The 13,312-nt window shown below is 37.2% G+C and overlaps 1 protein-coding gene across 2 annotated transcripts; it reads right to left on the minus strand.

The window, feature by feature from the left end:
* Nucleotides 1-375: 375 nt before the first annotated feature.
* On the minus strand, nt 376-5,326 carry LOC146956863 (SET domain-containing protein). 2 transcript variants are annotated; one of them, XM_085732109.1, is made up of 5 exons: nt 5,268-5,326; nt 4,798-5,170; nt 3,723-3,919; nt 1,512-1,746; nt 376-1,270 (listed from the first exon to the last, which is right to left on the minus strand). In XM_085732109.1, exons 1-5 carry the CDS (start codon nt 5,276-5,278, stop codon nt 593-595), a joined length of 1,494 nt encoding a protein of 497 aa, XP_085588235.1. In that variant the 5' UTR covers nt 5,279-5,326; the 3' UTR covers nt 376-592. The 2 variants fall into 2 exon arrangements, with proteins under 2 accessions (XP_085588235.1, XP_085588242.1); XM_085732116.1 differs by lacking the exon at nt 5,268-5,326 and having other exon boundaries at nt 3,723-3,923; nt 4,798-5,132.
* Between the last annotated feature and the right edge of the window lie 7,986 nt (nt 5,327-13,312).

A 13,312-nucleotide genomic window follows, 5' to 3' on the forward strand; every position in this document is an offset into this window, starting at 1 on the left:
AGAAATTTAAAAACTGTTATTTTCAATGTAAATTTTTTATTTCTTTCATCCATAACTAGGACTGGCGGATCCTCTATCAATTAGCATACCCGTACCGGCAGTTAGACTAATACTCTCTCCCCAATCAATCGCAGTAACCGGCTGTAAGAGAGCTGACTGTCTACCTGATTCAGTCTACTGGCAGTGAGTACCAGACTATGAGATAGCCCGGCCAGTCAAGCCTAAAGATACAAACATCTTCATTGTGAATTGCATCCTCGTGATCCTGCTTTTCTTTTGATACCATAATAGTGAACCAGAACAAAAAACCATTTAACTTGATCATTCTTATCAAGTGCAAGAATAAAATATTCCAAACAAGAGCATCCAAGAATGTAAAGATCATGGCAAATCCCACCTTAAAATATATTAATATAACAAAACAATGCATGGTTTTAGCTTGCTGATCAAAATTCAAACAGTACAGGAAATATGAGATGCAGCTTTGCTACTTTTCATACGCCAATGAATCAATGCACCAATGTATAAATAAATCATAAATGTTACAGCATCCCATTTAGAAGAAAAAAAATTAAAAGATAATCTTAAAAAATCAACTCTCCCTCTTTGTTGTCCTTTTCAACTTCTTCCTAGCAGAGCTAAGATTAGTAATCTTACACGACTTTGAAGCATAATTTCTGAGTTTTTGAAGGATCTTCCTTTCACTGATACGCAGAACCGAAGAATGATACAGCTTTCCATCTCTAACAAAACTACACCTTTCTAATGCCTCGATATCATCTTCTATTGATTTCAAACCATAGAGACTCTCCCTCATATCAGCCAGTGACAACAAAGCATCACAAACTTCTTTGGTCATCAAAGTTTTCTTGCTCATATTAGACAGCTTCTTTAGAAAGATATTATCATTCAAAAAAGTGGTTTTTTCACTTGATTCATGACAATTTCCAGCAACTGCTACTGATACGTCTAATTTATGGTAAACATCATCCGGTAAAAATATGATGTATAATAAAATAAGGAGTTCAATCTGTGGTTCTCCATCAAATGATATCTCGAAATATTCAGAGTTTTCGGTGTCACTGGAATAGCCTAACCTTCTCCAAAGGGAGACTCTTGATCTGCTGTGGCGGTTGGAGAACAAAGAAGAACACCACTGAAGTACCAGTTCCAAATCAATGTTCACAATATCATAGGTGTTATCTTGCTCAGTAAATCCATATCTATGTAGCAAAGCGGCATTACCCAATATCCCGTAAGTATTAAATACCTGTATCAAATGGAAGAATGAGAGGTTTCCATGTGAAAGAAAACTATAATGTATTCTATCAAGAGTAGAAGAGTGACTATTGGAGATCATTTAACATTTAAAAACTATAAAATGGATATAAATAAGTAAATATATGCTATCTGAGGTTTATTTCTATGAAATTACACATGACTGATCATCACTTTCCAGTGGAAGTTAAAAAAAATAAACACAGACACATAGATGAAAGGAATTTTCTTACCTCAGCTCCACTGCTAACATATTTTATCATAACCATCTCCAGCATTGAAGTATCATCCTCAGTAATTGAAGAATAATCCATGTCGCTATCAACGCCTTTCTCAGTTTTATCCAAAGAGGAATTTTGAGCTAGTGCTTCTTCATCAACAATTTCGTCATCAGTGTCATCCTCAGATTCGTTGTTAGAAGACAAAGCAGTGAAATGCACATCTTCCTCACCAGTTTTATGATTGAAGCTGGAGAAGACAGTGTTATAGGCGACATTATTAGAAAAGAATACATAGACCACTGTAAGAATAAATCAGTAGAGCAGAATAAGGGTAACAGTTAGTCTGTTATGTAGTTGTATTAGTCAGTTAGAGGGGATATAAATAGGGGGAAATCAAAATAGAGGATTTATTCTGTGATGACATAACTGTTGTGTGAAAAGAGAAATCTTTTGCGAAGAGGAACCCCTTGGGAGAATTTTATTCTCAATTTCTGTTCAGTTTTGATTCGGCAATAAAAGGTCCCTGCTTGTTTTTTATATTTCTCGTTCTATTCTTCTGTTCTTAATTGTTGGTTTGTAACAATCACACACTCTTAGTCTCCCCAAAAAAAATTTAGTGCTACTCTGTAGGATTAAATTAGAATATTACAAGATATTGATGCACCATTGCAGTTTTTTTAATCCTATACAAACCACATACAACATTACCCTCCAGATACAATAAACTTTTAAGTATGCATTAAACTTAAAATGGCTTCAATGCTAAACCTCAAAATCCTCATACAAGACTTTCTTGGTTCTTCCATGTAAACCACCAAGATAACTAATTGCAAGCTAACAGTTTTTCACTTCCATAACCTTTTTCTTGAAATCCCAAGAATACAAACACTTAAAATCCCAACAAAATAGTATATACACCAGTAGTTACCGTAGTTTTAGAACGTATTGAAGTTTATGATCATGCTACATTAATTGGTTGACCTTTGACAATCTAATAACATAAACAAGGACCTCTGGTTTGTCCAGATTTTAGAATCCGAACGTGTAAAAATTGGAAGATTTTTAGAATCTTTTTTACACATTTGGTTTCTAAAATCCAAACAAGGACCTCTAGAAGTGTAGTGGTTGGTAAAAGAAATTCACATCTTCCATAATCTAAACTTTTACGTACCCAATTTTGTTTTATCAAAAGTAAAATGTTGGTAAAAATCAATCTCTTTGCGGTTGATTTTTTTAAAAAAAAAAGCATTTATCATTTTAACGAGTTTTTAAAAGATTATTGAATATGGGCAAAAGCCCTTAAATATGACTAAAGTGATTATTCATCACAAGCAAGATATATAGATGAGTGCATCATAAGGCAATCAGCTGGCAATATTCATTCTGGTATAGTGAAACTGTTGGCATGTATATAGTTTTGTTTTAGGGAATATTCTCCTGGTTTTTGTAAAAGTTATAAGCGTTTTTTTCTCCTAAAAGCTAAGCTTTTGAGAATCACTTCATGCTTTTTATAACAGCCAAGTATGCACTATACATGAGCACTCTTAACCCTTTCACGTTTCTTACATGATCCAAAGAATGTAACGTAAAGTTGTATTAGAGTTTCACATTGGTATGGAAATGAACAGTTGGATGTGCATATTTACTTAGATGCCCTCATTTTATGACTAACTTTTAGAAGTGAGATTCAAGTCTATTTAATATACTATCAAAATCCGATTATAGTATACTATGGCATTGACAAGTGCCAAGACAGTGGATATTATCATTTATCATGGTGCTCTTACTTAAGAAAAGGATTCTGAATGGCATTCTATCATGAGTAATGATACTTGTTACTTTGTACAACCTTTTGATGACAACTTTTATGACAACCTTCTTTTTCTCTCCTTATTGGTCAAAAACAATAGAGAGAAAAAGGAAGAGAGAGGATAAGAACATCATGTGAGTATGAGAGAGATAGTTGTCACAAAATGGTTGTCCAATATCATTTCTCTTCTATCATCAAATTGACATGCTAGAGTGAAGAATCTTCACGCATATTTGGTGTTTTAGAAACAGAGTGATTGAAATGAGCATCTTAATGACTTGAGTTCATCTACGGTTTAGTGTTTTTAACAATAACAATGGTAAGATAAAATTGAAAAAGTAATAACTAGCAAATGACTGGGTAATCTTATGTTAGAAAAGAGAACCATAGTAATCACCAGAGGCTTCACTTACAGATCTGCCAGGGGAACCATGCCAAAACCATGGTAATCATCTATCTCGAAAGATCGAGAAGAAATAAGACTTTTGGCTGCAAAGTACTGTTCCACACCAAAGAATTCCGGGTTAAGATTTGAAGGTTCTGAATCCAACAGGGGTAGAATATTCTCTTTCCAGTCCTCATAGACAAGAGCTTTGTCTTCTTGCACTGTCTGCCTACAATGATAAGAGATCAGAAAATTTTCACAAAAGGAAAAGAACACAGTTTTGTATCTCACTATGTGTGTTTGATACAAAAGCCTAAAAAAGAAGAGTCGTGAAAATATCTTATAACTTCAATTTTATGCCACTCAAATGCAATCAGCATCATAAACTAATTAATATGTAACCTTGTCTCTTCTGCCAATTTTTAAACTTCCTTTCAATGGATATAGTTGTGAAATAAGTAAATAAATTATTATGCACGTTTCAATGAACCTCGGTCATAGCAAATGAAGAGCAATCAGTAAACTGAAAAGTTATTTGACATTGTTCAAAATACGAAAGCTTCAAGGCGATTCTAGAAAGCAAAATTCAAATGAATTACAAGGCATTAAATTAAACCTAAAGACAAACTAACAAGCAAAAATTCAATAAAAAAAACAAGCAGGATTCTCTTGCCATTTTCACACAAGCATATCGCAGCAAAGAAAACTTTTAGTCTGTTTGGATAAACAGCTTCATTAAACACTTACAGTGCCATAAACGCTTATCATATAAGTGCTTAAGCATAAGCTATTTCTAAAACAACAGATACAATAAAGTCAAACTGTTTTCATACAAGTTATATGTTGTTTTCGTAACTTATCATGTAGAGCTTATTGAAATAAGCTGAAAACAGCTTATGGAAACGTCATAACCTGTTTCCATAAGCTCTTTGAGCCAGTCTCACAAATGTTTATGTCAGTAAATAAGCTCAAATAATCCAATACAAACAACCCTTTACTCGCAATCAACAAACACAACCCTATTACATTGCCATAGTTCCATTAGTCCAAATTTAAATCTCTCATAATGATTTCACCTCAATAATGCATAAAAATAAATATACCTGATGAAGCTCAGTACCACACAAAAGCTGGTCCACTTCTTCAACACTCCAAACCAAAGGCAAACATTCCTGTTGAGGCAAAAGCTGAAGATAACCCTCCCAAGGAGATTCCTCGCCCAAACTCCTCTCATACATAATAGCAACAGCTAAACCCAAATAACCACCCAAACAAGCATTCTCAATGATCTCACAAGCACCACTAGTCTTGATTGTAAGACAAGCTTTCTTTGGCATTTTTGCAACCACATCACCTGCATTGATTTCACACAATGCTTTAACGGATATTCCTTCTTCTGGGGTGTCCACAAAGTGCAATGTGTTGCTCCATTCGAATCCATTGGACTTCATCCATCGCTTGAATGCACGCAAACGTCTGCATAGAGATTAAAGCATCGATTTTTAGCATAGCCTTTTGATAAGGAAAAATGGGCTGTGGCGAAAATCGAGAGAGAAGGTGTAAACATGCGTACCTGGTGGCCATTGCCACAGAGAGTGAGAGAGGAGCAGGGTTTAGAAGGAAGAACAGATTTAATTTTTATTTTATAATTATAATAATACATGAAATACCGAGCTTAAATTAGGACCGTCTAATCTTGATTGATCGATTAGGTTCACTGCAATCACTATTTTCTAGCATTCGCACAACATACATCATAATATATTGCGAACAACGGAGTATCCTTAATAGCACAAGGTACGTCAATAAGGACCTCAAAGTATACAAGCGATCAAGTCACAAAGAAAGCGGAAAAAACAATAATTTACATACATTGTATACTCTCTCCATTCAATATTATAAACAAAATCAATTTTCAAATTCATTGAATTGCTAATGTATTTGGTATATAATATAAACCAGATACATAATTATTCAATGAACCTAAATAGTGATTTATTTTAATTATAATAGTGAGCGGAGAGAGTAACTGATGATGAAACATCATATGGTATTTTAGGTTATGTTTTTATTAGTTTTATTTGCATTTGAAGACAAATAAGATGTAATTTAGAGAAGTTGTTAATGGTTTGAAGAACATATTGTATTGTTTTCATTCGAGTCGTTGTAATTCACTTCTATTCTAAATCATGCAACTTTATAGGTGTTTAGAGTGTTTTATATAGTGAGAAATCATGTAAATCGACAAATCAAGACATCACGTGAAGGATCAAGGATATGAAGTTTGAAGATCAATGGTTCTTATAAGGTTGTCGAAAAAAATGGAAAACTATTAGTTAGTGGCAACTATATAAGGACTCTCGCTCTTAAGCAACTAACATGTGTAACACCCTATTTCTAATAAGCGGTAAAACGCGCGAATATACAACCATATTCTAGAAATAGATGCTACGTCTTCGAATAAACCACAATTGATACATGCATAACGATCATGTCACATCACATAGCAGCGGAACATATACATATAATTCATAGACATATCTGGATCTCCAATAAAATACATATGTATTCTCCAAACTCCAAATAACAAAATAGCTCAACAATTTCAAAACATAAAGTCAAATAACAACATGCAAAGACTATCCTAGATCAGAGCCCTAATCTAGACACTTGCATGAAAAAAAGGACTTCACTCCTCGGCATCAACAAGCAACACTAAGCATCCTGCACTCCATCTACCCGTCCATACAGAAAGGTAGGTGGTAAACCACTGAGGGTTAGCATTACATCATCATAATCCATATAAGATTAATAAGAACTTTGGAAATGAAAGATATAATCAAGGATAAAGAATGGCAATTCATACATAGTTCCACAATATTCACAATATGTAATAATCCAAGATCATTCAATATCATCATATCAAGTTCATATCCACAAGTGTATCTTACACATATCACAACCTCACTTTGTCAATCAACAATTAACAATTCAATCCGCAAGTACAATTAGCAATAATCATCCATCAAACACATCTTAATGCAATTCAATCCACCAACAGTTTATGCAATGTCTCTAGACTCATCTAGATGCATGTGGTACCAAAACACCTCAAGGTCGTCACCTTTGATGCAACAAAAACATCGTAATCACCTCCATTGGATATATAATCCACCACCATCAGTCATGTATGCATGAACATATGACTCAACTACAAATGCATATGTTCACACAAACAATAATCACCTCACCATCACCAATACTTGTATATATGCAATCATTAACAATTCACCATTACATATCATATATACAATCACCAACCACATCCAAAAATCACACAACATATAGTTGTCACATAATTACAACACCAATCATCTCCATATAACATATAATAACTTTCCATAAAGGATTCACAGTCAATTGATTCTCAAAAGTCATCTTTAGTCAAGTTCGTCTCCCAAAATCACAACATTAAATTAATTGAACATTTGAGTCAAAACCAAGTAAACAAGCTCAATTGCCTATGCCTTGTATTCTCACAATTCACATATGTGTGCAGTAGAGGGTACATAAGCATTTCATCGGCCAAATGCGACGAATTCACGAAAAACCCAAAGTTCGTCTCATTTTATCACTTTTCACAAAATTTTCCATTTTCAAAGCAAAACAAGTTCAAACTTGATGGAACCAATCACAACCATTTTTAGAAATCATATAAACAATATACAACTTTAATCCCACCTCAAATTCCGGAGAAAAACGAGTTTTCGGAAAAATCAACGTTTGAACCGTTTTTATAAAAGTTAGACGATTTTCAAAAATTCAAGTCCAAACCAAATCAAATCATGTTCCAGTAGGATTAAAGGCATAAACAGAGGTTAATTAAGTCCAAAGAAACATTTTAGAAGTATCGGATTGGTCCCCAAGTGCTCGAAAACAAAAATCAAAATTTGCTGAACTGAGGCTAGGACGCGAAAGCGTCCTAGTTCCAGAACTCCTGGAACAGCACGCTTTTGGGACGCTTCTGGGACGCTGATGGGATGCTTAAGCGTCCTAAGCGCGCGAAAGCGTCCTACATCAGATTCCCAGAACTCAGTTACGGGTTCTAACCCATTTTCATCCCAAAATCCAATTTTCAATCCCCCAAATCACCAAAACAAGTTCCAGAAAGTGTTTATAGGTCAAAATAGGTTCAATACACTTAAACACATACAAGTTTTGGAATTAAATCATCAACATAACCAAATTCACCAATTTCTCAATTCATTCTCAACTTTCAACAACAATATCAAATCTCATCATTAATTCACCAATCTTGATACCCAAAGTACCAATTCAACAACAACATGTTCCAAATCAATAACAACAACTAATGAACACAAATTCATGCATAATTCAACATCACAACATCAATTCTCATCAAACTTGCTCAAGAACACAAAACACCATCAACTATGCATTTGAACATGTTAATTCACATACTAACATGCAATTATCATATAAATCATGTTCTCAAACATAACAACAACAATTATGCACGAATTTGACAACAATTAGGTTCAATTAATCAATTCAACAAAAATGGGTAAAGAGAAAAAAAAATGAATTATGGTTGAAACCTAACCCCCTTACCTCTAGCACCAAGAATCTCTAACCCAAGCTTCAAATGAGCTCCTAGATGATGAGTCCCCTCTTCAAGCTCTAACCCTTGTTCTTCCCTCTAGCCTCTTTCTCTTCTCTTCTCAAATGAAATGAAAATGTTTGTAAAACCTAGTTTTACCAACAACTAGAGTTTATATACTAGCTCTACTCAATTGGGCTTATTTCTTAAACCTTAATGGGCCTAACCCATTTCTATTCTAACACTCAAAATGTCACTACTCACTTACCGGTAAAATATAACACTAACGGTCACTTAACGGTAAATAAAATAATTACTACACCCTCTAGCAATTAGTAAAATAAAACCCTCACTAAGCACTAAAAATAACTTTCTGCAAAATTACAAAATTGCCACTGCCCTCAAAATGACCAAAATGCCCCTAAGCCCATAATGACTAAAATACCCTTCTAACACCGAACTCTACGAATCCCAACCAAAAATACACACAGAGACAATTAATCACATAAGAGCACATAGAACACACATAAATAAATAATAAAATAAATCTAGCGAAAAACGGGCTGTTACAACTCTCCCCCACTAAAAGAATTTTCGCCCTCGAAAATTACCTAAAGGAAACAACTCTGGATACGCAACCCTCATCCTACTCTCCGATTCCCAAGTGGCACTCTCACCCGTCGGTCCAACCCAAATCACTTTAACCAAAACGATCTCCTTGCCACGCAGACGCTTCACTTCACGATCCTCAATTCTAACTGGCCAAGTCTCAACGGTTAAATTATCCCTTACTTCCAAATCATCCACTTGAATCACATGAGACGCATCATACACATATTTCCGCAACTGAGACACATGAAACACATCATGAAGATTCGACAAAGATGGCGGTAACGCAATCCGATACGCTACAACCCCAACCTTTTCAACAATCTCAAAAGGTCCAACAAAACGAGGAGTCAACTTCCGACACTTCAAAGCACGTCCAACACCAGTTACAGGATTCACTCTCAAAAACACATGATCACCAACCTGAAATTCGATGTCCTTCCTCCTCTTGTCATGATAACTTTTCTGCCTACTCTGAGACGCTCTCATCTTCTCTTGAATCATCTTAACCTTCTTGGTCGTCTCTTGCACAACTTCCGGTCCTAACAAAGCACTTTCTCCTGACTCATACCAACACAAAGGAGTTCTACACCTCCGACCATACAAAGCCTCAAACGGTGCCATCCCGATACTAGAATGAAAACTGTTGTTGTAAGTGAACTCAATCAACGGTAAACATTCAATCCAACTGACACCTTGCTCCAACACACAAGCTCTCAACAGATCTTCCAAACTCTGAATAGTCCTCTCCGTCTGACCATCAGTCTGAGGATGATAAGCAGAACTCAATCTCAACTTAGTTCCCAAAGCATCTTGCAAACTCTCCCAAAACTTAGAAGTAAACCTCGGATCCCGATCTGACACAATACTAGAAGGAACACCATGCAATCTAACAATCTGCTCAATGTAGATCTCAGCCAACTTCGCCACAGACATACCAGTCTTAATAGGAACAAAATGTGCCGACTTCGTCAACCGATCAACAATCACCCAAATAGAGTCAAAACCCTTAACAGTCTTCGGCAAAGCTCCAACAAAGTCCATAGAGATACTATCCCACTTCCACTCTGGTACAAACAACGGTTGCATCAAACCCGACGGTTTCTGATGTTCAATCTTAGACTTCTGACACACCAAACAAGCATACACAAACTCTGCAATATCCTTCTTCATCCCAGGCCACCAAAACAACTTCTTCAAATCTTGATACATCTTAGTCGCTCCTGGATGAATACTCAAACTACTTCTGTGACCTTCTTCCAAAATCTGCTTCTTAAGCTCAAGTACACTTGGCACACAAACACGATCACGAAACATCACAACACCGTTCTCATCCAATCTAAAGTCTCCACCTTTGCCTTGATTAACCAACACCACTCGATCTACAAGTTCCAAATCTTCCTTCTGACCATTCTTGATCTCCTCCAGAATATTACTTGTCAGCTTCAACATTCCCAACCTCACACCATCCGGTGTTAACTCACTAACCAAACTCAAGTCTCGAAATTGCTCAATCAACTCCAACTCCTTTACCATCAAAGCAGACATATGCAACGACTTTCTACTCAAAGCATCAGCAACCACATTGGCCTTTCCAGGATGATAGCTCAATTGGAAGTCAAAATCCTTAAGATACTCTAACCATCTCCTCTGCCTCATATTCAACTCCTTCTGGTCAAACAAGTACTTCAAACTCTTATGATCACTGAACACTTCGAACTTAGAACCATACAGATAATGCCTCCAAATCTTCAATACATACACCACGGCCGCTAATTCCAAGTCATGAGTCGGATAATTCTTCTCATGCACTTTCAACTGCCTCGAAGCATAAGCCACAACCTGACGATTCTGCATAAGCACACCACCAAGACCCATCTTAGAAGCATCACAATACACAACAAACGATTCCTTCGGATTCGGCAAAATCAACACTGGAGCTGACGTCAACCTCTTCTTCAACTCTTGGAAATTCTTCTCACACCTAGCATCCCAAACATAAGCTTGTCCTTTCCGAGTCAACTGCGTCAATGGCAACGCCAACTTAGAGAATCCCTCAATGAACCTCCGATAATAACCTGCCAATCCAAGGAAGCTTCTAACCTCAAAAACAGACTTAGGTGATTCCCATTGCAACACTGCATCAACCTTCGACGGATCCACCGCAATGCCACCTTTAGAAATCACATGACCAAGGAAACTCACTTCCCGCAACCAGAACTCACACTTCGACAACTTAGCAAACAACCTATTCTCCTTCAAGACTTCCAACACAATCCTCAAATGCTCGGCATGTTCTTCTTCAGACTTCGAATATACCAAAATATCATCTATAAACACCACCACAAAACGGTCCAGAAAAGGATGAAATATTCTATTCATATACTCCATGAAGACACCTGGCGCATTAGACACTCCAAATGGCATCACAGAATACTCATGGTGTCCATACCTCGTTCTGAACGCAGTTTTGGATATATCTTCCGCCTTCACTCTAATCTGATGATATCCTGATCTCAAATCAATCTTGCTAAACACTTCTGCACCAACCAACTGATCCATCAAATCATCAATCCTCGGAAGCGGATACCGATTCTTGATTGTCACCTTGTTCAACTGCCGATAATCCACACACAACCTCATGCTTCCATCTTTCTTCTTAACCAACAACACAGGAGCTCCCCACGGCGAAACACTTGGCCTGATAAACTGTTTCTCCAACAACTCTTCCAACTGCTTCTTCAACTCTCCCAACTCTGATGCAGACATCCGATACGGCGCAATCGAAATAGGACTCGTTCCAGGCACCAAATCAATTGCAAACTCAACCTCTCTCTCCGGTGGTAACTCTGTAATGTCGTCCGGAAAAACTTCTGGAAATTCTTGCACTACCGGCAAATCACCAACTCCTTTCTCACTACTCTCCTTCAAGGAAGCAAACATCATGAACACACAAGCTTCGCCATCCAAAGACTTCTTCACTTGCTCCGCGGTTAAGAACCTTCCGCCTTCTTCAGCTACCGGTTTAGAAAACGTTACACTCTTGGTCAAACAATTAATGTTAACACCAAAAGTCAACATCCAATCCATACCAAAAATTACGTCCATATGCTTCAACGGAAGACACACAAGATCCAACTCAAAGTCAACATTACCAAAACTAACAGGACACTTAACACACACTAAAGAAGTAGTCACTGAACCACTAGCTGGGGTATCGATAACCATCCCTCGAGACAACGGAGTCACAACCAAACCCAAACGCTCAACACAACTCGCCGCGATAAAAGAATGAGTAGCACCAGTATCAATAATATCAATCAAAGGAGTACTATTGATAAAACACATACCTCGGATGAGATTATCAGGATTCTCCACCTCTTCCGCATTCAATGCAAACACCTTCCCCGCCGCCTTCTTCGGCTGGGTACACTTAGTACTGATATGCCCTTTCTCACCACAATTGTAGCAAGTGATCTCCTTCTTGCACTCTGCAGCCTTGTGACCTGCTTCTCCACACTTGTAGCACTTCTCACCACTCTTGCAATCATTAGCAAAATGACCCAATGTGCCACACTTGTAGCACCTCACCTCAGCAACATTCACCTTAGAGCCTCCACCAGATTCTCTCTTCTTGCCTTTGTCTTTGTTGTACGGCTTCCCAAATCCATGCCCCTTTCCTTTCTTCTCATTCTGAGCCTTGTAGTGATTAACCTTAGCCCTTCCAGCATCATCAAACATACGACACTTATGCACCAAAGTATCGAAATCACGGATCTCCTGAATACACATATACTGATAGATGTCGGGCCTCAAACCGCTCTCGAACTTCACACACTTGGAAACCATAGCATCCTCCGCATTGATGTACGGACAAACCTCGAAAGCTCCTCAAATTTCGCCGCATACTCAGCCACCGAACGGTTCTCTTGCTTCAAGTTCAAGAATTCCACTTCCTTCTTGGTCCTCAAATCCTCAGGAAAGTACTTCCTCAAAAACTCAGTCTTGAACCTAGTCCAAGTCACAGCTCCACCAGCCTCAAGCCTTCCCTTAGCATTGGTCCACCAATACTCAGCCTCCTCTGCAGCCTCCTCTAATAAGCGGTAAAACGCGCGAATATACAACCATATTCTAGAAATAGATGCTACGTCTTCGAATAAACCACAATTGATACATGCATAACGATCATGTCACATCACATAGCAGCGGAACATATACATATAATTCATAGACATATCTGGATCTCCAATAAAATACATATGTATTCTCCAAACTCCAAATAACAAAATAGCTCAACAATTTCAAAACATAAAGTCAAATAACAACATGCAAAGACTATCCTAGATCAGAGCCCTAATCTAGACACTTGCATGAAAAAGAGGACTCCA

The sequence above is a fragment of the Medicago sativa genome, chromosome 1 (assembly GCF_051527215.1).
Source record: "Medicago sativa cultivar Bolivia chromosome 1, Bolivia_mono, whole genome shotgun sequence".
NCBI classification, from domain to species: Eukaryota; Viridiplantae; Streptophyta; class Magnoliopsida; order Fabales; family Fabaceae; genus Medicago; species Medicago sativa.